The following is a 24,615-nucleotide window of genomic DNA, read 5'->3' as shown; positions in this document are numbered from 1 at the left end:
GAAAAAAAGTTTACATAATAATACTAATAATAATACTACTAATAATATACTTCCCTTCTGTTTAGCCTGATAGCATTGGAAATATTTCCAAATATGAGGCTACGCAAGTAATGGATACAGGATAGAAATAATACTGGTCCGCACAGTGCGGTCACACCATTCACAGACTGAGCATCAAATCAAATTCTAAAAACTAATTTTACCACAAGTGCATAAACCCACCCACCGCTACAAAATCCATTCTAACCATTTTCTGCAAATCCAGTTTTCTCCATTTTCAACCCAGAAGGTAGAAGTCACTGGGCATCTCCATTTAGAAATACATTTTAACCCTTTTCCCTTCCCACTCCTATTCCTTTCTATTAACTTTGATACGTTAAGATGTTTTAGAGAAGTTATATCTTTAGGATAGACACATTTTTTTTTTTTTCAAACAATCAAGTTTTCTTGAAATTGGGCGAAAGGCTGTCACAGGCCAAGGCTTATTAACATCATTGACGAGTAATATAATCCCGTTTATAGTCTTCACCAGCTGCGACAACCCCTTTAATTCTAAAGGTCCGGACCATAGAGGGGAGTCCATATCTAACAAATAGTAGAATAATTTGAATCAATGCAAAAATGCTTATTTTGCAGAATTGATGCAATGTTTATGGTGGATTTGGGAGAAAATAGCGGTCACCTAAGAGAGTGTTTGGCCAACAACTATGACCGGCTTTAGTCTAGGCATCAGTTTAGTTGAAAATGCCTTTTAAGACATAACTATATCAGAGCCAGCATCTTATAGCCTCACTAGGAGCTTACAGCAGCACTTTAATCCAGTCAATCAATAGAATGCTTTGGTACATCCATTATCTGCCCCGGAGATATTAAAGAACGTACCGTTTTACCCCCAGGATCTTATAGTAATCCCTTTTTTGCGACTGCTTGAGAAGCCTTTGTGCTTTTTCTAGACCTTCTCTTATCTGTTTATCATTTTCGCTGTTTTGCTGTGCCGTTTCATAATCCCGAATAGCTGTGAAAAAAAGAAGTATGGTAAGAATACGTGATACACCTTCCGATGTTCTATCAGCAGCAGAACAACACTGAGGCAACTACATAGTACCAGTTCCAGCTGAGTGTTCGAAGACGCACCTGCAAAACCCCTCCTGTTACAACAGATGAGGCTGATGTTCTTATCAAGAAAGAAGAGGCAGAGGTCTACCAGACAGATTGAAGTCTATTACACAAAGCATACATAATGCACAAGTCTCTCCCAGATACAAAAAAAACAACCTCGACGGATTTGCTAAAAATCCTCAACATTCGCCAGTATTTTGCTGCCTTCTATTTGACATGTAACCAATATCTTCCTGCTCAGTCGCAGAGTTCTATTTTAGGCCTACGACTCCAAGGCGTCTTAAGTAAGACAAAGTATTTGCATCAGATGATTTCCAAGCAGATGTTCCCTCTCCGCAAGTGTTACATTTGTCTTTTGTGCAGTTTCCCAGCAAGACAGCAGGAGGTGCCAACCAATTTATATTACTTAGACACATGACAGCTCGGTGCAAATCTGTCCTAAAGTATGACATGAATCTGCAAACATTACATCTGAAATCCCTGTAATAAAAAACACTAAAAAAAAAAACCAGAAGTTCTCACGAGTGGAAGCTTTTGCTATATGCTGGAGCAACATCAACATGTATCAGTGTCAAACTTTAGGTTTCCTGGGAGGCTTCAAGCAATACCTATAAATACATTTTATTCTCTACCAACAAGTGGCTTGATAAACTGAAAAAAAACAACCCAAAAAAACGAAACTGTATTCGCCATGAGGTGTAGATAAGCAGATGCTCTCGCTGACATTTACCACTTTGTCAAAACACTCAGCCTACCTGCTGCTGACAAGTTAATATACTGTCCAGTTACTTATAAGCACAGTAGGAATCCACAACTTCATTTGTACTTGGGAAAAATAATGGAAGAATAAAAGAGCCTAGTTATGTCACATCTACGGTCACGTCAGCACCGAGACGGAGGTGTTTAACAGTCATTTAACACATAGAAAAGATTCAATTTCTACAGTCTGGACTGACAAATGCTGTCTGGCTGCACTGAAAATAGCAGAACGCAGCACACATAGGCAACTCTATACCGGGGGGAAATCTGCAAATTATGTGTATATTTAAATAAATAAATATATATATTTATTTATTTTAAATCCTCTGCATAGACCCGGAATTAAATAATAAACCTTTGTCAGCCTGCAGGGACCACTAGAGGGAGTTTACTGCATACGGTTAGGGTATGTTCACACGGCTTCGCAAAATACGTCTGAAATGACGGAGCGGTTTACGCCTGAAAACAGCGCCTGATTTTCAGACGTTTTTTAACAACTTGCGTTTTTCGCGGCGTATTTTACGGACATTATTGGAGCTGTTTTTCAATGGAGTCAATGAAAAACGGCTCCAAAAACGTCCCAAGAAGTGACATGCACTTCTTTGACGCGGGCGTCTTTTTACGCGCCGTCTTTCCATAGCAACGCGTAAAATTACACCTCGTGGGAACAGAACATCGTAAAACCCATTGAAAGCAATGGGCAGATGTTTATAGGCGTAATGGAGCCGTTTTTTGAGGCGTAATTCGAGGCGTAAAACGCCCAAATTACGTCTGAAAACATTGCAGGTGAACATACCCTTAAAGTATTAAATGGAATGCGTCAGCTGCTGTGACCCCTAAGAACTGCTGACAGCGCTATATAGAGGACGGGGAGAGCAGCATAACCATACCTGTGGCAGCAGCCATGAAAGTTACATAACAGAGAAATCTACTTTTTAGCGATTGCAAGTGCCCACTCTGCCCTGAGTGACGGCTCTAGTGGTCCCCTGATTGGACGCTAGAGCGTCACTCAGAGCAGAGTGGAGGGGCTGGCAGCATTCAGCGAAGACAGCCCGGAGCACTACACTTGAAGGGGCCAACGCCATGGCACTTACGATCGTGGCACCGAGGACATTAAAAACGTAGATTTCTCGGTCATGCAATTTGCATGACAGTTTCCACGGGTATGGTTACACTGCCCTCCCCGTCATCTATAGCGCTGTCTGCAATTATGAGGGGTTAGATCAGCTAAAAGATTCCCTTCAACTGTACATAGTAAGCTCTTAGGCTCCCTCTAGTGGTGGCCGCAGGTAGTCAGGAGTTTATTATTTAATATTATATCTTTTGCAGAAGATTTGGAGCTCTGCATCCCAAATACAAATGCTATAAAGATATATTAAGAAATCAGCACAGAATTTTGGACCTAAAAACATGGTATCACCTTTAGGCTCAGTATATAGAAAGTTTTTCTGATTTTTCTTTAATCTGTTACTTGACTAAAGTGTACTTACCAACTTTGTCTTTCTATCACGTGCTGTTCACCTGCGCTGTACATATTAGTCTTCCTTATTTATGGGACTCTGCAGTATGAACAGTACTTTCAAGATAGTCCCAAGCTTAGAATTATGGAGCACTGCATATCAACATCTTGCAGCAGAAAAAATAAGTTTTACCTTGTTTTCTAGAACCTTTCCTAGAGGAGGCAGATGCTCATGCTAACAGGGAATGATACGTACATTGCAGGACAGAAGTACTCATAAAATACGCCATACATTTGCCACCATATTACCTAGATCTCTTCATTAGAGCTACAAAAAGGTCCCATATATTCTGCCTGGGAGCATAGCATAGTCCTCAGGATCACAAATAATATATTCAACTATGCTGATCCTATTTATCTAGGCCTACAGAAGCGGCTGAAAAAAATATATCTTGTGATCACCTCTATAATAATTCACAATTTGAGAGGTTATTTCTGTGAGAATAATCTGAAGGTGACATAAATCCTGTCTTATCCTGACTTACATGTCTATTTCTCAAATTAGAGCGCGGCTGGTGGGTGCTAAACTAGGTGTCCCCATATAAACATCTTCTAGATGTGATTTAGTGACAGAGGAGATGACATATTTCAGCGAGCGCCAGTGTGAATCATTTATAAGGAACTTATTGTACTGGCTGATAATATTAATAAGTGCTCGCTCAGCTTTTACCTGCTGACAGAATGAACAATATACACTTCAACCTGGAGCAGCGGCCTCCTTGTTTAGCAAACTTACCAGAGAAAATATTAGACATGGTTTGAATACAAGCGGAAGAAAAAAAGGCTGAAAGCCAAATAAAGATCCATTATGCACAAATACGATTTGGCATTATGCGCACAAATCCCCCGGAGTAATCCAGTCACAATTTTCCTAACGAGAATCAATCAGCTTAAAATTCAAAATGTCAATACGACATCTTTCAAATTAGCATATCTAGCAAGCGGTGCGATTTAACCTGTTCATACAACACCAAGGATCAGGTCTCTGGCGGCAGCGACAATCAGTACGGCACTTTCATAACAGACACACAACAAATATGGATGAAAAGGCCTGGTGTAAGGGAGATGTTAACAGAAAGACCTTCCCGCCTAGTGCTCAAGGCGTATGGTGCACTTACATCTCCACTCATACCTCTTATGTCTGAAGCTGCATTAATACGATTATAACACCGGTCATAACAGCTCCCATATATGCCAGGGCTGCCCATCATCCGCTGCCTTTTGTATGAAAAAAAAAAAAAAACACATGGGGAAGCTTTTCTATGTTTTCCACACATGTCCTCAGGTAATGACATGAATAATTTATTTACAGCCACATCTGTAAAAAGTTGCTCTTACACATTAGGACTTTTCTAGGCTGATCCCATGGGAATCATGGATCAGACAGAACGCGCAATCCTATTCTTCCTTCAAAGTTAGAAGAGTTCTCCAGAATTAGAAAATCATGGATGCTTTCTTCCAGAAACAGCGCCACACCTGTTCATGGTTTAGATCTGGTATTGCAGAATAAACACGAATAAGGCCGAGCTGCAATACCCTGCGCAACCTATGGTCAGGCGTGTCGCTGTTTTAGGAAGAAAGCAGCCATGTTTTTCTAGTCCTGGACAACCCCTTTAACATGGAGGTGCCTGACAGCCATTCACCTTGCCCTGCTCCACGGAATGATCATACAAGCTTGCCTATGTCCAGCACATGACTACTACAGTTTGTCAGAGCAAAATTTGGTATCTTTAGGGGAGGTGAAATTACCCTTCCCATAATTCAATGCAAGCCACAGTTCTCAGAAATCACAGTTTCACAGGCAGCAGTCGTCTGAATGCAGAATTACAAATCATAAATTGGATGCCACAGGAGAACGACAAATCATGGATAATCGAGTCTTATAGTGCATCTTTACGCAGTTAAAGAAATCATTAACATTAAGATGTATATGGAAGAATACACAATCCAAATTTTGCCCCATAGATGAAGCAGGACAGTGATGACCAAAAGGAGGCGATACAGGTACTTTCCATTCTTACAGTGCTATTTTACAATATATCAATACAAATTTAGTTTTATGGAAAAACGGCATGCCAAGACTAAAGTTGAACACCCTGCGAAGATCTAAAGAGTGTAGGGGTCTGGCTGTGCCTAACCCATGTTCTATTACATAGCTGCGCAGTTGCAGCATCTTAGAGGGTGGAGGGAATGAGAACACATCCACTTCTGGTAGAATGGTTTCATCTTTGATAAAAGATACAGATTGATTATCGGCGCTAGGAACGGGTATGTTTCAGCATTTGACTACCGAATTTTACTTGTTATTCACAAACGGTGGTGGAAATTTAGACATGTATTAGGAATAATGGGATATACTAACATGTACTCCAATACTCATAATTTTCTTTACCTTGAGATAAATAAGCTTTGAAGTATGGATAAGTGGGGGTGTAAAATCGAATGTCTCAACTCTTTTCAGATGGAAAATTTAAGGGATTCGTACAAACTCGGCCAGGAATATGAGCTGCCCCGTAGCAGCTTCTACAATCCCGGCATGCTGTTCACTCTTAAAGTAATATATTTCCACTACAGGTGCCCACTGGAGACTCACCTTAAAGCAGCACCCCTTGATGATACATACTAAATGGGAGAGGTATATAGGCACACTTACAGAGGACCAATGGCAAGAAATCCTTCAAAATGTCCCAAAAATTTTGGTCAGTGAGGTGCATAGCCTCTCATATTTACCTTCTACACAGAGTGTACAGGACGCCAGTGTGACTTTTTAAATAAAAAGACTCAAAACTGATAAACTATGTAATGGATGCCACTTCCCTGGAGTCGGACTAATTCATTTCACGTGGAACTGCCAACATCTCTGGAGATACAGGACAGAGGTGATTGATAAAATCTTTGAAATACGGTTAGATCCTATATTTTATTTATTGGATTATGTCTCGGAGATAATTTTCACAGAGAGCCATAGGCTAGCTATCCAACGATTGCTTTACCATGCTCGCAAATTAATACCATTTCATGGTAAATCACTGAACTCGCCCACAGTGGCAGAATACCTATCTAGTGTAAACCGGCATATAAGACTGGAAAAATTTGTGGATCGCCAAAAAGGAAACATTAAGGCCTCATGCACACGACCGTAGCCTTGTGCACGGCTGTGATTTTCGGGTCAGCTAGCCGCGGAGTGTCACCCGCAAGCTGCCCGCAAATCGCGGGCCGTGCACATTATTTCCTAGGAGCCTGGACCACAGAACACGGCCGTAATAAGACATGTCCGTTCATTCTGCAGTCTGGGCTCCTGGGCCATGCACGGACCATGGAAACCACGGTCGTGTGCATGGGCCCATAGAAATGAATGGTGCCGCAATTCTCCCGTGGATTTTCGGGGGAATTGCGGCCGCAAAAGCACGTTCGTGTGCATGGGGCCTAAGAAATTCGAGATATTTGGGCCCCATTGCTCGATAGAGAACAGTTACTGGGAGTATAGAACCATAAGTGTTATAATGGAGGAGATGCAAGAATGGTTATTGCTGCACTGACATTTTTGCAGATTTGTCTCAAGTTGCCTAATAGAGAGCTCTTTCTATGAATCTGTTTATTGTATCTGCCTCATGCATTGCTATACTGGGGGGTTCCATTTTCTTGTATATTTTTGATTTTCTTACAAAAAAAATTATAAAATCAATAAAAAACTGGTTTGATTAAAATAAACAATAAAACTTCATGTAAGATGCACTGGCCAAAACGATACATAAAATGTAAGAAATAAGAAGAGTACCTTCTTCATACAATTCTTCCTGTATGTACGCTTCTGCTCGGTCCCTTAGTGCATTCACATTATTGGGGTCATTCTGTAGGAATTCTGTGCATTCTTTAATGGCTTCAGTAGGCTGCTGGTTCTGGAACGAACAAGAATACAGGACGTTATTTCATATATTCAATGCAGCATTGCATGAAGGAATACTCTATCCATAGAAAGTCCCTCAATAACCAATAAAGGAGATCTAGGTGTCCAGAAGGAAGTGATCAATTCTTTAAAAAAAAACAAAAAACAAAAAAAACATGGATCAGTTGTGACCTATACAACCAAAAACACCATTCTCTGCAAAGGAGACCAATTATAAATGGGTGTTACATCTCCTACTACCATTATTAGAACAGCATATGTCATGGAGTACTTGTACTACCCTACAAAATAAAAACAGCAAGTGGACAAAATGGCTCTCATAAAACACAAAGACTGAACGGTTAACCCCATGATGTCCGTTATTAGATATGAAATTAGCAGCTACATCACTGGCGGCTTGCACAAGCAGATGTCAAGCAATACTGAAAGAGACAGAATCCTGCATTGGTCTGTCAGCGCTGCCGCAGCTTGAGGGAAGGCAGAAGATCCTGCAAGATCATAACCGTCAGCAGAAGAATGTGACAGATATCATGCTGGTGTACGAGAAGAAGACATGTCAGACTAAGGAGAAGAACGGGGCAGATATTTTATTATATTTCCATATCTGCTCCATTTCCAATAGACATAAAAGGGGTTTTCCCACAAGTCTTATTACTTATATTTATTCTATGAGCAATGTAATAGTATAGAAATCTAATTTATAGGTGAATGTTTACTATATATGACTATGTCAAGTTATCGGAGGTTACCTGCCTAATCGCACCAAATCTCTTCTCTGGACAACATTGCACCTGAAGTCACAGGACCTTATTCCTCTGTATGCCACATGTGACAGAAGACCGGTGCCCCCTGTGCACGCTCCTGAGCGTCGCTTCTAAGCAGTGTACCGACAGCAACACTCAGAAGAAAAGAAAGTACCGTTTGGCTCTTCCTCTTGTGTCACATGACATCTGGTGCCTCAGTCTGTATTCCTATTTCCAGTCTTAAAGATTATTCATTACAGACGGTGGTATAATGAGAACTTTTCATTGGTCCCCAACAATTACTTTATCTATTGGACGGTCATACTGGGTCAGATTCAGAGCGAGCAGAGTGCAGATTCTTTTGTGCATGCTCAGACTTTCCTGTAAGCGGTTGCTCACTTCTCCTCGAGCTCACTAGCTCTGGAATGCCTGTCTAATAATGATCCTCCTGGTTCCTTCCATTTTTCCTGTTACTCTCTTCTTTTTTGCACCTTTTTACCTGCTATGGCAGGCTGGACTTTATTATGATTTTGTCATAGTTACTTGATTCAAAAGTTTGCACGTTATATTTCTCTTCGGTTCAGCGTTAGATCTTCTTCCATCTGAAGACAGGCAAACCCTCACCCTGCTGCCAACTTTCAGATTGGCCGGCTAGCTTGGACAGGACATCTTTATTTCTCACATGCCAGTGCAGTCACTTCCTCGCGCAGGAATAGAATGAGTTCCCTTATATCCCCTGTGGAAGGACTTCATAGGCTTTTATTAGGTCAGGATTCTTCCACTTGAATTGGTCTGTTGACACCTTTGCACACATTTCTTTTATTATTGCATTGTATGTTACTTCGGTTTCCATAAAACATTTTGCACCATTTGTCTTCTGCAACTTGTAGGTCTAAGGGCTCATTCAGACGAGCGTAAAACTCATCAGTGTGCGGTGCATGGAAATCACGCACAGCACACGGACCCATTGATTTCAATGGGGCCATTCACACATGCAGGAGTTTTCACGCAGCGAGAGTCCGTTGCGTGAAACTCACTGCATGTCCTATATTGGTGCGTTTTCACACACCTACGCCCCATTGAAGTCAATGGGTGCGTGCAAACTACGCAAAGCACACATATGCGCATTAATTCCATTGAAAAAAAAAAAAGGATGTGCTTATAGACAGCGTGAAAAAAAACGCATGCCACTCGCAAAGCACAGATGCAATAACAACACACACGGACCAGATTTACGCACGTTTTTTTGCTTGCATAAATCTGTCACGGTCGTGTGAATGTAGCCGAAGGGTAAATTCAGACGTAGCCGCTGAGATACGGTTAAAAACCGCCTCAGAACCATTACTCACATCTTTCCTCACTATAGCCTATTATCGGTGGTCCTGCTAAATGAGGGTATGTTAACACGGGATATTTTCGGCTGTTTTTCGGGCCGTAAACGGCTGAAAGATCGGAAGCAGAATGCCTCCAAACATCTGCCCATGGAATTCAATGGAAAAAACGGCGTTCTGTTCCGACGGGGCATTTTTAAACGCAACCGTTTAAAAAAAAAAAAGCACATAAAAAGACGCCTCGTAAAAAGAAGTGCATGTCACTTCTTGAGAAGTTTTTGGAGCCGTTTTTCACGGACTATAGAAAAACGGCCGCAAAGAGTGCAGAGAAAAACTCTAGTTTGCTTAAAAAATGGCTGAAAGTCAGGAGCTGTTTTCCCTTGAAAACAGCTCCGTATTTTCAGAAGTTTTTTGCTAAGCCTGTGACAATACCCTTAAACTGAAGAACATGATCTATTAAGAAGCCAACTCATAGGGTCTAGTCTCAAAGATACCTTAGTCGAAAACCCCACTATGGCATAACCCCTGCCAAGCTAAAATTTATATTCCTTGCTGTATACTGCCTTTTGGGCTAGGTATGGAATCCACATCTCAGACTAAATTCATATAGCTTACACCTTATCGTTTGACATTCTTACAACACAATTTAACTTGCACCATTTTCTTCCTGTATCTGCAAGTAGGCCGTGCAATTTCCTGAATCTAAATTTGATGATCTCTAAATACCCCTTAATTGGTGTAATTCACTCCCACAGCCCTAGGGGCCTCATTTAGGCTCGATACACCAATTAGATAAAACCATTAAAACACTCTACCTGTACGAACTAAATGAATGACTACCATTCCATGTCTAACTGATGAAGACAGGAGGAAGCCCTGGAGTCCCATTTTTGTGTCCCCATCAGCCAGCAATATATTGATACAATTATAAATTTTTTCTCAAAGCTATCTAATCCCAATATGACTACACCGTATGGGTAGGATTCCCACCTCTGCCTGTCTTGGATGTTATGCGGAGGAAGCAGACTTTATAGAAGATTTGGGCTTGTCCCTATATTTCAGATTATTGGAAAGCTGGGCTAGACCTCCTATCCAACCTGCTAAAAATTCCAGCATTACCTTTCTCTGGCCCTTGGCCTATTCGGATTAATGGATGCAGACCTTTGGTCTCATTATTAATGCATATCTATTCGTGAGACTTTACTTCTGGCCACGAAAGCCATCGCCATTCCACGAACATAATGGGGGGAATTTATTAGGCATTCTACACCAGTTTTCTGGCATAGAAATGTCGCAATTTGTGCAAAAATGTTGTGACTTTTACCCCACCTCCGTTACTTTTTTTAAAAAGTGGGCGAGGCTTAGTGGAAGGGGCAGGGCTTACCCACTGCTTGACATACTTACTAGAATTTACGCCAGAAACTGGCGCATCAATGACCAGAGATGCAAAAAATTTATTTAAAGGCGCATCCTTTTAATAAATTAGGTGCATTTTACTCCAGTGCACTTTATATAAGGACTGGTGTATGAAATGCCAGTCTTAAAGGGTAACAAACTTCTGACATGTCACAGAGACATATGAAAAGTTTTGATTGGTGGGGGTCCGAGCATGGATACCCCGAGCAATGGCTAAAACAAAGCAGCTGAAGCGCTCGTTTGGACACTCAGCTGCATAGTTTCGGTTCGGCTTTTTACCGAAAGCCGATCGGAGCAAGGGCTCATAGACTATTGAATCCGTACTCCGCTAGATTGATTTCCGGAAAGAGCCGGACAGAGATGAAGCGCCTGAGTGCTCACACGAGCGCTACTTCTCCTTCGTTTTAGCATTTGGTGGGGGTCTCAAAACTTCTGACATGTCACTATGACATGTTAGAAGTTTGTTAAATGTTTAGCTACCCTTTAATAAATTCCCCCCATGGTCTATAAAAAACACCTTTAGCCTTTATGAACCCTTGGTATTTTTTTCTCTTACATGCTACGGTTATAGGAATTAGAAGTTAGCTTTTTCCATTGGTTTACATCGCTATTTGCCATTTTGTTTTCATTCTCTGCTTTCAGTGTGTAGGATATAGATCATACATTTGCTTACAATAGTCGACTGGCCTGCTCATAGTTTATGTATACGAAAACTATGTTAATCCCCTATGTTTTTCAGACTATACAGTGTCAATGTATCTAAAAATTCTGCAACTCTGTAACCCACTTATTAGTTATTTGTATTGCAAGTTCAATCTTGTTAGCGTGTGTTTACATCAGCGTTTGCTTTCTGTTGATGCATTCCGTCAGTGCTTTCCATCTGAGGAACCCATCATCGGAAAGGCAAACGGAGACCATAGCTTCCATTTGCATTACCATTGATTTTAATGGTAATGCTTCCATTGCTAACGGTTTCCGTGGTTTTGGTGGAATCAATAGCGCAGTCGACTGCTCTATTGATCCCGTCCAAAAAATAAAAGACCTTACACTTGCTAGCAGCCATCAAAAATTCTACATCCAGACGACATTTACAAACAACGTTACCTAGAGGCTAAGCCACGACTTGACACCTATACAATAGCACAGACCAAATGGAGCTCTGAGCTCACCAAAAATCATTATTTCTGCTGAGGGTGAAAAAACTGACAGATAATCCAATAGATTGTCTGACTAATCTTTATTTCTCCAGTCTTTATATCCTCCAGGTAGGACATCCAACCACTGAACAGCCTATCTCCAATACATGCGATAAAATCCAAACTGCCTCCACTAAATGTTATACAGATATAAACGCAGAACGCTTATATAACGTAAAGGCCACATGTATCCAAGAGAAAAGATCCCATCTCCCCTCACTCACTACTGACCAACAAGAAGCCCTCACCAGCCCCCTAACTCAGAAGGAAGTTTCCAGCGGCATCTCTTCCCTACACAACAATAAAATCCCTTCTGACCTCTATGCTTAATGCGGTCTACTAGAATGGTACCCACATTGAGGGCTTTCATGAAGCTTGCCTAATCGTGCCACTTTAATCTACTAAGAACCCTGAGGAGGTCAGATACTATTGGCCGTTCTCCATCTTAAAGCCCATTACCAAAATTTTTGCAGACAGACTTCAGGAATCTCCTGAGCTTTTAATACCCTCGCATATAGGCTTAGTCAGAGGTTGCCACTCTTCAAAGGGACTACCCTCAGTCATATGGGCGGCGGTGTTGGCTCACCAGCAAAAACATACCATTCTTATTGCTGCTCAGCTTAAATGCTGAAAAAGCATTCAATTTCGTACCCTGGCAGTATTTAAACACAACGGAAATTTTTGACGGTACCCTTTAAAGCTTCCCCCAGCTGCTTCATTCCCAAGTTAGCACCACACTGACTATAAATGGCCTTAACACCCCCCATTCCCTTTTTCAGGAGAATTTGACAGGGCTGCCCCTTATCGCCCCTCCTGTGCAACCTGGCCCTTTATCCATGGATAAGGTACCTGGACTCATGGTTAGGTTTCCAAGACATTAAAATCAGCAATTGGAACTACGGATCTCCGCATTCACAGGTGAACCTTTATTTTTTTGTTACGATACCTCAACTAAGGCTTCATTCACATCTGCGATAGGGCTCCGTTCCGACGGAGCTCTGTCGGAACGGAGCCCTGACAGACACAAACAGAAACCATAGGTTTCCGTTTCCATGATCATTGATTTCAATGGTGACGGATCCGGAGCCAATGGTTTCCGCTTGTCTCCGTTGTGCAAGGGTTCTGTCATTTTGACGGAATTAATAGTGTAGTTGACTACACTATTGATACCATCAAAACGACGGAACCCTTGGACAACGGAGACAAACGGAAACCATTATACAAGAAACGAATATTGGACCCAGGTAGCTGGTGAGCAAATATCCAGACAAACACCAAATAAAATTAGCTCGTTTCCCAGGTACCGAATGAATACTTTCTAATCTGTATAAAACATAACTTTTGTTATAACTAAATATTAAGCACAATTAGAATTCAAATACCCAATGTGATCTGAACGTCCCCATAGTATTCTACTGGTATCACTAAACCAGGTGTATCGGCTTAATACGGCGTCAGAACGCGGACTCTGAAACCACACTGCCTGTGTGAGTTAAATGTAAACAGCGGATGTAGTCCGCTTATGGAGGACTTCAAATAACAGACCACATTGTTTTTAAAATGAGAATAGCCCCCCCCTGACATATTTCACCCCCGTAGTGGTGTCCTCAGGGGAAATGGGGCTTATGGCGGCGAACGCGGCTAAATCCCTTATTTATAACCTTTCTCCTGACGTAACTCGGACTAGTCAGGACAGAGAAACAATCAAAACAGTCCTTGTTCGGCGAGCCCTTCAGAATAGCCAGAGAAATGTATATACTCCAATCAGAAGTGCTGAAGCTTCAGCCAATCAAGGGCTTGCTTTCACGCTTGCGTAATGCTCATAAATTACTGAAAACTAACAAGTGCCAATCAGAACCCACTGCGCATGTCAGTGGACTTAGTTTTTAAAGAGCTTGAAAACGCTTCAAATCAGTGCCAATTCTGATGCGATGACAGCACTTAAGGTTAACATGAAGTATATGTAATAATTAAATACATGTAAGATAGTAATGTAGGATAGGTAAAAAGGAATATACTGATAGATGATTTTTGCAAAGAAGGGTTATAGATTAGGTCCCCTTTTTATATAACATTGTCAATTCTTCTATTGTCATACTGCTCTCAATATAAAAGGTCTATTGATATGAAGATCAGTCAAAAGGGGAGTATATATATATATAATATAATTTATGTGATAACACAGACAAATTAAGAAGAATGCTACAGTATATCAATATCTGGATTTGAGAAAATGTCTTTCATACAGTACTGTTCACAATGTGTAAATACTTCTAGACTAGAATAGCTAGGGGATATAAGACATTAGTATGAATTATACGCTATCGCCGCCATATCGGAATACATAAGTGAAAATGGCTTTATCATACCAATATTTGCAAAAAATATGAAGAGATGTAAATATTGTTCTCTATTCTAACAAGCCATAGGATGCTTTTTTTTATAGGAAGGCTACAAAAGTGAAGCCTTCATTAAGTCTCACACAGGCAGTGTGGCTTCAGAGTCCGCGTTCTGACGCTGTATTGAGACGATACACCTGGTTTAGTGATACCAGTAGAATACTATAGGGACATTCAGATCACATTGGGTATTTTAATTCTAACTGTGTGCTTAATATTTAGTTATAATAAAAGTTTTGTTTTATACAGATTAGGAAGTATTCATTTTGGTACCTGGGAAACAAGGGCTAACTTATTTGCCATAGGCATATTTGAAACGGAAACCATTGGCACCGAATCAGTCACCATTGCAATCAATGGTGATGGAAACGGAAAACTATGGTTTCGGTTTGTGTGTGCCAGGACTCTGTTCCGACGAAAAGCTACAATGGAACAGAGCCCTAGCGCAGATGTGAACGAAGCCTAAACTTGACATTTCTCCCACGTGATATTGAACTAAAAAAGGAGCAATCATGGGATTCTTAGTTAACTTGAACGAATCAGAAGCCCTAATGCTGCTCGGGCTCAAATCACCAGAGGGACAAGAAACCCCAAATGGTCTGCTAGGGACCTGGAGTGCACAGTGAGCAACATTTTAACCGCTCTCGCTAAGGTCGTTAAATACATACCAAGTGTTTTTTTACTGAGAAATATCCCTAAAATTACCCATAGGGGTTACATTTAGCAGATATTCAACATTCTCATAGGAGGAGATACAACAGCAACCTGTACCAGACGTGGGGAACAAGTGTTTACCGCTTTCATTGTTTTTGGACCCGCCTCCAGATTTACTCTTTTTAGACGTAAATACATCTTTTTCTCACTACACACTCCACATATTGCCTACCACTCACGCCAAGTTGGGCATTGTTTGACTGCCTGCTACTCCCACAGACATTATCACTTTACACCTACTGTTCTTCATCTCAGCACCTGCCCCCAGAACAATTCTCCAAACATGGATTGAACCTACCCCTTCATCCAAGTTTATTTTGAGAAAATTATATTTTTTTCTACACATGAACGAAGTTAAAGCGAACTCGAAAAAATAATCCAACGTCGGAAAGTCCTTCTTACTTGGCAACTCATCACACACACATATTGCCAAGACATATTAAGAAGCGTCTTGGAACTAATTTCCAATGTCATCCCCCAATAATCCTGGATTAACCAGTCCTACCTTTTTTTCAGGTTGGGAGTGGTTTTCCACAGAAAAGGGATCGGAGTCTGCACGTCATCTCCCTTCCTTCACCCACTTTTTCTTTTATTATTTTTATCCTGAACTTTAATGATGTGTGACTGCTACGAATACCAATAAGAACAGTCCAGGAAAGAGGACATCATGAACGATATCCATGATCAATTCTAGACTTCCAGCTAACCCAAAGGCCACTTGCACAACAATCGCATATTCTTCCTACCCACAATTTCTGTTGGACTTGTCCCATCCATCACTCTGAAACATGCTGGACTCTTCTGAGACTGTTGTACCTCTCATGAGGGACAACCACAATCTACAACTTTAATGGCCCAATTATTTTGGACACCCTAAGCGGACTCCCACACTTCACTGACCCGGTTTGTATAAATTACTGGTTTACAGTTAAAAAAAGCAGAGAGAAAAAGACGAAAATACACAGATAATTGATCATTTACATATAAATGTACTAAAATAGGAGTGTTCTGCCCGATTTGAAAAATGCCATTGCATGAGGGAGGTCCCCTCGTGACAAGCTGATAACTGGGGTGCCCTCTAGGGGTTACCTATATCAGACAATCCTTTTAATGGTTATGCAAATTATGTAGCGAATGAGTCCCACCATGTTTTCTGTGTAAGTTAAAACAAAATATTGCTATTCTGCCTTTTATGTGGTCACCGTAAGCTCACTGAATTTGTTCATCACTTACTTTGGAGTGACAGTGACATAGACGTTCCTGGACTAATGCAGAATAAATAGGGATGTTTGGCTCAGTTTTCAAAACGGCTCCATATTTACTGATGGCATCTTCATACCTGCAAGAAAAGTCCTAAATAGTTAAACATTGAATTCAAGTGAACACCGATTAAATCAATGTGTTTGTATCACTACAAAACATATTTCATCTGGTTTCTGAAGATCTGTACATCTACAATGTGATGTGCACCATCCAACTACTGCCCCTTTATTTACACTTTGTGGTTTGCAGAAAATAACCTTTTGTGTAAAAACAGCCCCACAAAATGACATTACAAGTCACAAAGTCACACAGATTCATGTATTAGACATAGCGCCACTTCCTATGGTGATCAATTATGAATCTTTCAATCTTTCTGATAAAATCACATGAAATATCTATGCAAAAGCTTAAAAAAAATAGACAGAAATTGAAAAGAGCACATTGTTTAATCGAACACTACAAAAGAGAAAATACTAGAAAGATTCCAAACCATTTACAGTAATAACCACTGTATAGAATTAGCATTGTAGGACGCGGATCTAATAGTCCTTCTGTGTGTACCTACAAGCTAAAGAGTGGGTACACTTATGGCAAATAGTGGGAACAACCCAGAGAGTTGCTTACGCAACAAAACCTAGGTCTGAGTTCACACGTCGCAGATTTGTTGCAGGTTTTCAAAGTAGATTTTACTTTTTGCAATGCAAAGGGCAAGTTCAAAGTCAAATCGGCTACGTGTGAACGGAATTGCTCTATTTAGCATCAAGACCAAATATATAGTAAAACAGGGCAATTGGGAAGATTAAATTCCCAGCAGCTTCATACCAGCAAGGATTGGCTGTTTTACAATAGTTTGCAGTCCACTGACAGACTAGAAGATGAGCTTTGCAATACCCTATTTTTCTGCATTGTACTTATAATTTGTAGCAGATTTTCCACGTGAAACGATCTACAACAAACCTGCAGCATCTAAACATATCCCTATGGTAACATATACAGGTATTTTATCCCCAAAACAGTTTACCTTCCTTCCTGTATAAGCTCTTCAGCAGTCTGAATCTGTTTGCTCAGCTTTTTCACTTGTTTATAATGTGAAAAGCAATCCTTGTGATCAGGATCAAGCTTTAAACACTCCCGGATTTCACTGCAAATCAAAGAGAAGCATTACTAAAATTGCACCAGAAGAGATAAACAGAGTTCATCATTGGCACGAAGAAGCAAAAATTTAATCTGTCAGGTCTCCTATGCTACCCTATCTGAGGGTCACAGAGGATAGATGGGGATTCGTTTTTTATTATTTGATTCAGAATTTAAATGTAAAAAGCTGTTTAAATACTGCTAGGACTGAAGAGGAAGAGCTGTCAATCAGCAGTGTGTGGGCGGGATAAGCAGGACTGACGGGCTTTCTCTAGGAGTCCTGGCAGTATTTAACCCCTTAATGACCGGGCCATTTTGCACGTTAATGACCAAGGATTATTTTTTGTTTTTTCACGGTCGCATTCCAAGAGTCGTAACTTATTTTTTATTCCGTCGACATCGCCGTATAAGGGCTTGTTTTTTGCGGGACGAGTTGTATTTTGTAATTGCACCATTTGTAGATGCTTATAATATATCGATTAACTTTTATTAACTTTATTTTAGGAGAGAATTGAAAATAAGCAGCTGTTCCAGCATTGATTTTCACGTTATAAATTTACGCCGTTTACTATGCAGCGTAAATAACATGTTCACTTTATTCTATGGGTCGGCACGATTACGGGGATACCAAATATGTAAAGGTTTTATATGTTTTCCTACGTTTGCACAATAAAAAGCCTTTTAGAAAAAAATTACTTTTTTTTGAATCGCCACATTCCAAACGCCGTAATTTTTTTATTTTTCCGTCGATGTGGCCGTATGTGGGCTTGATTTTTGCGGGCCAATGCGTAGTTTTCATTAGTACTATTTTAGGGTAAATAGGACTTATAGATTAACTTTCATTTTACTTTTTATGGGGGGGAATGGGAGGAGAATTTTGCCGTTGTTTTTTGCGGTTTTTTTGGACGCCGTTCATCCGGCAGTTTAATTAATGTGTTCAATTTATTGGTCAAGTCGTTATGATCGCGGGGATACCATATATGTGTTATTTGTTTTGACAATTTTACTAAATAAAACCACTTTTTGGGCAAAAAAAGTAGTTTTATTTGATTTTGACTTTTCTTTTTTCACAAACTTTATTTAACTGATTGACATTTTTTTTTAAGTCCCACCAGGGGACTTCACTATGCGATGTGCCGATCGCATATATAATGTTTTGGTGTACTTAGTATACCAAAGCATTATTGCCTGTCAGTGTAAAACGGACAGGCAACCTGTTAGGTCATGCCTCCGGCATCGCCTAACAGGCAGTTGCGGAAGACAGACCTGGGGGTCTTTGTTAGGCCCCCGGCTGTCATGGAAACCCGACGGCGACCCGCGATTTCTTTGCAAGGGCGCCGATCGGGTGACAGAGGGAGCTCCCTCCCTCTGTCAAACACATTAGATGCCGCTGTCACTATTGACAGCGGCATTTAATGGGTTAAACTGCCGAAATCTGAGCGCGCTTCGATTCCGGCAGTTGCAGCAGGAGCCAGGCTGTGTATAACAGCCATGCTCCTGCCGCTGATCACGTGGGTAGAGTGACAGTACCCGCGCCATCACAGGACGGGTATATCCGTCCTCCTGCGCGAACTAGCAGCTGCAGAGGACGGATATATCCGTCCTTCGGCGTTAAGGAGTTAAACCGCTTTTTACATTGAAATACTGAATCGAATGATAGAAAAATAAACATCCTGAGTACAGGGTCTCCCCATCTATCCTATGCTTATCTTTATTCTTTCGTCTTTATTACAAGGGGGGAGGACACGACAAAGAACAGAATTACAGAAATACAATGTGTGTCAGTGGAGGAGGTGTAGTTGCTCATTGAAGGCTTTAATTCAACATGAGGCAATATTCTGATAAAACATACCAAATTTCATGCCACCGAGATGCTCGAGCCGGCAAAAGTATACAGGCAGTATAATGGATAGAGACATAATGGATTGCTCACAATGGCAGCTTATTGCAACAGCCCCCGTCAGCGCTACATTCACAGGATACATGCTTTTGTAAAGGTCACCTGCATTAATAAATGCTGCGATAAAACAGACGTATCACTATATAAAAACAAAGGAAAGACTTACCTAAGTGACATCTCGTGGTCCCCCAAATGATAGTATATGTGGCTGACTTTGTAGAAGGCTGCCGTATTATCACTCTTTAGCTTAGAAGCAGCTTTCAGGTCACCGATGGCTTTTCCAGGCTCTCCTTGATGGACGTAGCATTCTGCCCGCAGTTCTCGGATTTCTGCATCCCACACACAAGTCTCAAAGAAAAATAAAATAGACATTATTCACCTATGCAGAGTGCTGGTAATGTCTGAACATTCATCTACTACAAGACTCCGCAAATTACTGAAGAAAAGAAAAACCAAAACAGACTGCGGCCTCCATTTATCCTACAAGTAGTTCCTACAAGTAATTTCTAATAAAAAAAACAATAAAAATACAAAATCGGGAAAGGACCTTAATAAAATATTGAGGCATAAACACAACCAACAATTATGAAGAGTTTCCCCATTTTAGCTCATAAAACACTTCTATTACTAGTCTATTAACTAAATAGAATCAGCTCAATGTTGTTCACATTTCCTCTGGTGACCCACAGTAGCTGATGTCTTGTAATCCGGCTGAGACTATAACACATTGCAGAATTAGGCGAAGTTCACACCTCGTTTTGTGCACACGTTTGTGGTATACGACGACATATAGGTTTTTAAAGTTACAAAAACGCATGCATTTGTAACATGCTTACGGTTTTTTGTAGCATACGTCGTATACCTTTTGTGTGTCCATTGTAAACTCAAGATTTCCCATATAGGGTCACAAAAATGTACACGTTTTACGTATGCAGACGTAGGATTTTAAGATTGCATACGACGTCCATACGTCGCCATGGACTTAAATACAAATAAAAACGTATACGTTTTGGAAAAGTACTGAAAAGCGTAGTAGACTTCGCTTTTCAGGACATGAGGGAAAAAAAAAAAAAAGGATACAACGTAAGCACGCAAAACGTATATGCACAAGCTACGCCTTTAGGGCATCCGTCCTGACCATAGAAATCAACGTACATGCTGCAGTACACGTGTTGACACCATTTTCTCATGTCAAAATGTGCACGTCAGACGCACAGTAAAAACGAGATGTGAACTTTGCCTAAACGATACGTACACTATAGGAACCTACGTGATGTTGGATTGAAATCTGGGTTGCCATGGGACTGCTATAATAATGCATTATTTGATATAAAAGAGAAGGGAACACTTACATATAATAAAACGACAAAAATGACAATAAAACCAGTAAAAATCTTCTTGTGGTCATTTATTTTAGCAATACATGGTTACTTACCTCCAAGACAACGTTTAGAAAACCTTCTGCAGTGGTGTAATCTTTTTGGTCGTAGGCTGCAATGCCTTGTAAACGCATGCGCTGAATTTCATCCGACTTGGCCAGTTGCGAGGCGGCTGCTCTCTCCTCTTGATCGCTTGGGTTAGACTTCAGCTTTAACAAAATAACAAGATCAAATCAGAAAGTAAACAAGCAGATACCTGCGTCTACACTAGTGCATCAATTCATCTGAAGGAGACCATAGCGGATAAGGGTTTGGTTACGTATTACACATTTATATGTAGTGTGCGGTAATGATAATCTTTAGTGTGATCAAAATATGTCTATTAAATATAAAACCTTTGATTATTTAAAGAAAAGGATCTCCGGACACATTACAACGTATCACACAGACACATATGATCACTAAGACTATTAGCAGCCTACACAGCAGGTCAACTAAACACTAGTAGAAATCACACAAACATCATAACCAGTATCGGCAGCAGAGCCGGCATGGACTATCTGCTCTCCCTTCTGCGGTCAGGGCGCACCCAGAGATTGGACCTGGAGGAAAGAGGGTAAGTCCAGGAGACATACAAGGGAGAGACAACTAGCAGGCGGCCTCAGCAAACTCTGCTGCACGAACAAGGACTTACTTACTTTCCAAGTATCTAATGTTTAAGGCACAGACTTCCTGATCAGATGTCAAATAGTTAAACTAGGCCATAACAGGCAGCTGCTAAAATATACATGACCTGCAGGATGAGAAACCAGTATTTCCAATTCCATTCAAAATTGTAAAATGTATGAAATAAAATACATGCAAGACACTTCTCAGTGAAGGGATAAGGCTATAAAGTGCGTCTGTGTGATCACAAGGTAAATCCGTATACAGGGATATACAAAACGACCCATTTACAACTACAGTGAACCCATCACAGACACTGGTAATGGGGGTTGGGATCTAAAGATTAGATCAATGTTGCGTCGAATATAAATATTTTTACGGTCACAAAGGTTTTCTGACAGTGTCACTATAGCTTTGTTTACAGGACTGTTTTACAGATTAGGCCATATTCACGGCTGTGCAGTACCCGTTTCTATTGAGGGATCCGGGAAAACTAGCAAAAATAGGACATGTCGTAATTTTTCACGGGCCATTCACACGGTCCATAAAAAAAAAAACCATGAAATTTCCCCATAGACGAGCATTGATTTTAATTCAGCTGTGTGACGGACGTTAAAAACAAAAACATCAGTCACACGCCCGATTAACCCAATTTGTGTCAATCAGTAAGTGGTGGGAAGTAAAGGGTACCAATTGAGAGCAATATTCTGCTACCTACTATAGAGAACTATGCTGATCCTATACAGACTTATTAATAGAAGCTGCAGATCTAGAGACTATACCAGAAATTTGGAAAATGCATTCAGATCAGAACATAGTGCAATGAAGAAGACACTGGTGTGGTTAATCTTCTCAAAGGGCTGAACGGCCAGGTATCAGAGGGTATGGGCCTATAAAAGGCATGTTAAAATATGTAGTGTCATATATGTTAAGGTTTTCTCCAAGAAAAAAAAAAAACTACTTAGTGGTAATTATTATTATATCACCGCAAAGTTGAATGTTTTGTTGTGCATTTGCTTGCCATTAAACAAAGTCATTTTTTGGAAATCCACACGTGTAAGAGTAAATTCACATGCGGCAGATGTGTTGCCGAAATTTGTGACAGTCCTATACATCTAGAAGGGTCTTGCAAGAAATCCATGCACCTGCTGCAGAAACCACCCCATTCATATATATATATACACACAGAATGGATTTTCAGTCACAGAAATGTTTGCAATAAATCTGCAGCAAGATAACTATACCCTAAAATCTCTAGTCATACAGGGGTTGATTTATAGGCTATCCATTTTTTTTTTTTTTACCAGAACCCTACTCTGTACTGATGAGGAGCAACAACTCAGAAACAGTGCGGTCTACAGATGGGTGTCTCTGGCTAGGCTGTTAACTCTTGTCATGTTTCAAGACTGTATAAAAGGATCGGATATTGACTTACAGGGGAGTCACCTATAGGGCACACCAGAGGGACTGCTATTTTGCATAACAACTTTGACCTATATGAAGTTCTTAAAGTAAAAAATGATAGGTTTCAAGTCATAATACAATTTTATACAAAACTCAGCACCGATTATTGTGCCACGGTAGTAGCAGTTTTTAGCAGAAAGTTTGTGTGTTGGAAATATACTATAAAAGCATAAGTTCATTTAGGCACCTCATATTTTCACTGCTAACAATAACATCCCAAGGCTCTGTTCATATTTGCATTTAGGTCTCCGTTGTTCTGCTCCATCAGAGGAGCAGAACAACGAAAATGCCAGAAGCGCAGGCTCAGTTGAACAATGGAGACAAATCGGCGCCCGACAAAACCCATTGGACTTTAATGGGTTCTGTCAGGGTGTCTGTGGATTTACTGGAAATAGCGCAGCATGCTGCGCTATCTTTTGCGGTATTTTTGGCAAAATCTGCCACGGAGGCCCCTAACGGAGCACAACTGCAGATGTGAATAGGCCCTTAAAGAGGCTCTGTCACCACATTATAAGTGCCCTATCTCCTACATAAGGAGATTGGCGCTATAATGTAGGTGACAGCAGTGCTTATTTAAAAAAACCAATCTATTTTCACCACTTTATTAGCGTTTTTAGATTTATTCTAATGAGTTGCTTAATGCCCAAGTGGGCGTGTTTTACTTTAGACCAAGTGGGCGTTGTACAGGGGAGTGTATGACGCTGGCCAATCAGCATCATGCACTTTCTCCATTCATTTAGGCAGCGCATAGGGATCCTTTTAGATCCTTATGTGCTGCCTTATACTAACACATTAAGGCTGGGTTCACACAACCATGTTACGTCCGTAATGGACGGAACGTATTTTGGCCGGAAGTCCCGGACCGAACACAGTGCAGGGAGCCGGGCTCCTAGCATCATAGTTATGTACGATGCTAGGAGTTCCTGCCTCTCCGTGCAACTACTGTCCCGTACTGAAAACATGATTACAGTACGGGACAGTTGTCCTGCAGCGAGGCAGGGACTCCTAGCATCGTACATAACTATGATGCTAGGAGCCTGGCTCCCTGCACTGCGTTCGGTCTGGGACTTCCGGCCGAAATACGTTCCGTCCATTACGGATGTAACATGGTCGTGTGAACCCAACCTTACAATACTGAATAGACATGGAGCAACAATGAGAGTTTTAGATGTTTCCACAGTAAGAAAAGTGTGAACTCTGGAGATGTTTTTGAGGTGAAAGTGATTGAATGTGCGAAGTAAAGGAAAGATCGGAGTCAAAAATTACCCCAAGACAGCGGGCGTGCTGCCTAGGATTTATGGTAGTGCCACACACTGCGATGGAGACATCAGGTTTAGGGAGGTTAGTAGATGGTGGGAACACAATGAGCTCAGTTTCAAAAAGATTCATTTTCAGATAGAGAGAGGACATGATATTAGAAACAGCGGACAGACCATCACTGGTGTTTTGTATTAGAGCAGGGGTCATGTCATGGGAAGAGGTATAAAATTGGGTGTCATCAGCGTAGAGATAGTACTGGAAGGGGGCACTGTGTATTATTGTAATACAGGACTCTCAGGATCGCTTCATAGTGTGTCCTGGACATGGCCATGCAGTACATCGTGGTATGATGCAGTATATCAGTTCACCAGTTTGACCTAATGCCTGACTTCTTCAATAACCTAATTTTCAATACAAAGCCCCAGAATTTGACCAGCTGCGCTGCA

The 24,615-nt window shown here is 40.8% G+C and overlaps 1 protein-coding gene across 1 annotated transcript in view; it reads right to left on the bottom strand.

Moving 5' to 3' along the window:
- The window catches only part of DNAJC3 (DnaJ heat shock protein family (Hsp40) member C3), a 53,108-nt gene that overhangs the window by 3,127 nt on the left and 25,366 nt on the right, over window positions 1-24,615 (bottom strand). Inside the window, exons 5-10 of the mRNA XM_075852392.1 lie at window positions 20,836-20,988; window positions 19,567-19,748; window positions 17,388-17,507; window positions 16,337-16,442; window positions 7,176-7,296; window positions 883-1,015 (exon numbers count right to left, since the gene is read on the bottom strand). Of these exons, the coding sequence (XP_075708507.1) occupies window positions 883-1,015; window positions 7,176-7,296; window positions 16,337-16,442; window positions 17,388-17,507; window positions 19,567-19,748; window positions 20,836-20,988 (815 nt within the window). The remainder of the gene's footprint in view (window positions 1-882; window positions 1,016-7,175; window positions 7,297-16,336; window positions 16,443-17,387; window positions 17,508-19,566; window positions 19,749-20,835; window positions 20,989-24,615) is intronic.

The sequence above is a fragment of the Rhinoderma darwinii genome, chromosome 2, assembly GCF_050947455.1.
Source record: "Rhinoderma darwinii isolate aRhiDar2 chromosome 2, aRhiDar2.hap1, whole genome shotgun sequence".
NCBI classification, from domain to species: Eukaryota; Metazoa; Chordata; class Amphibia; order Anura; family Rhinodermatidae; genus Rhinoderma; species Rhinoderma darwinii.
This window is presented reverse-complemented; position numbering and strand designations above follow the sequence as displayed.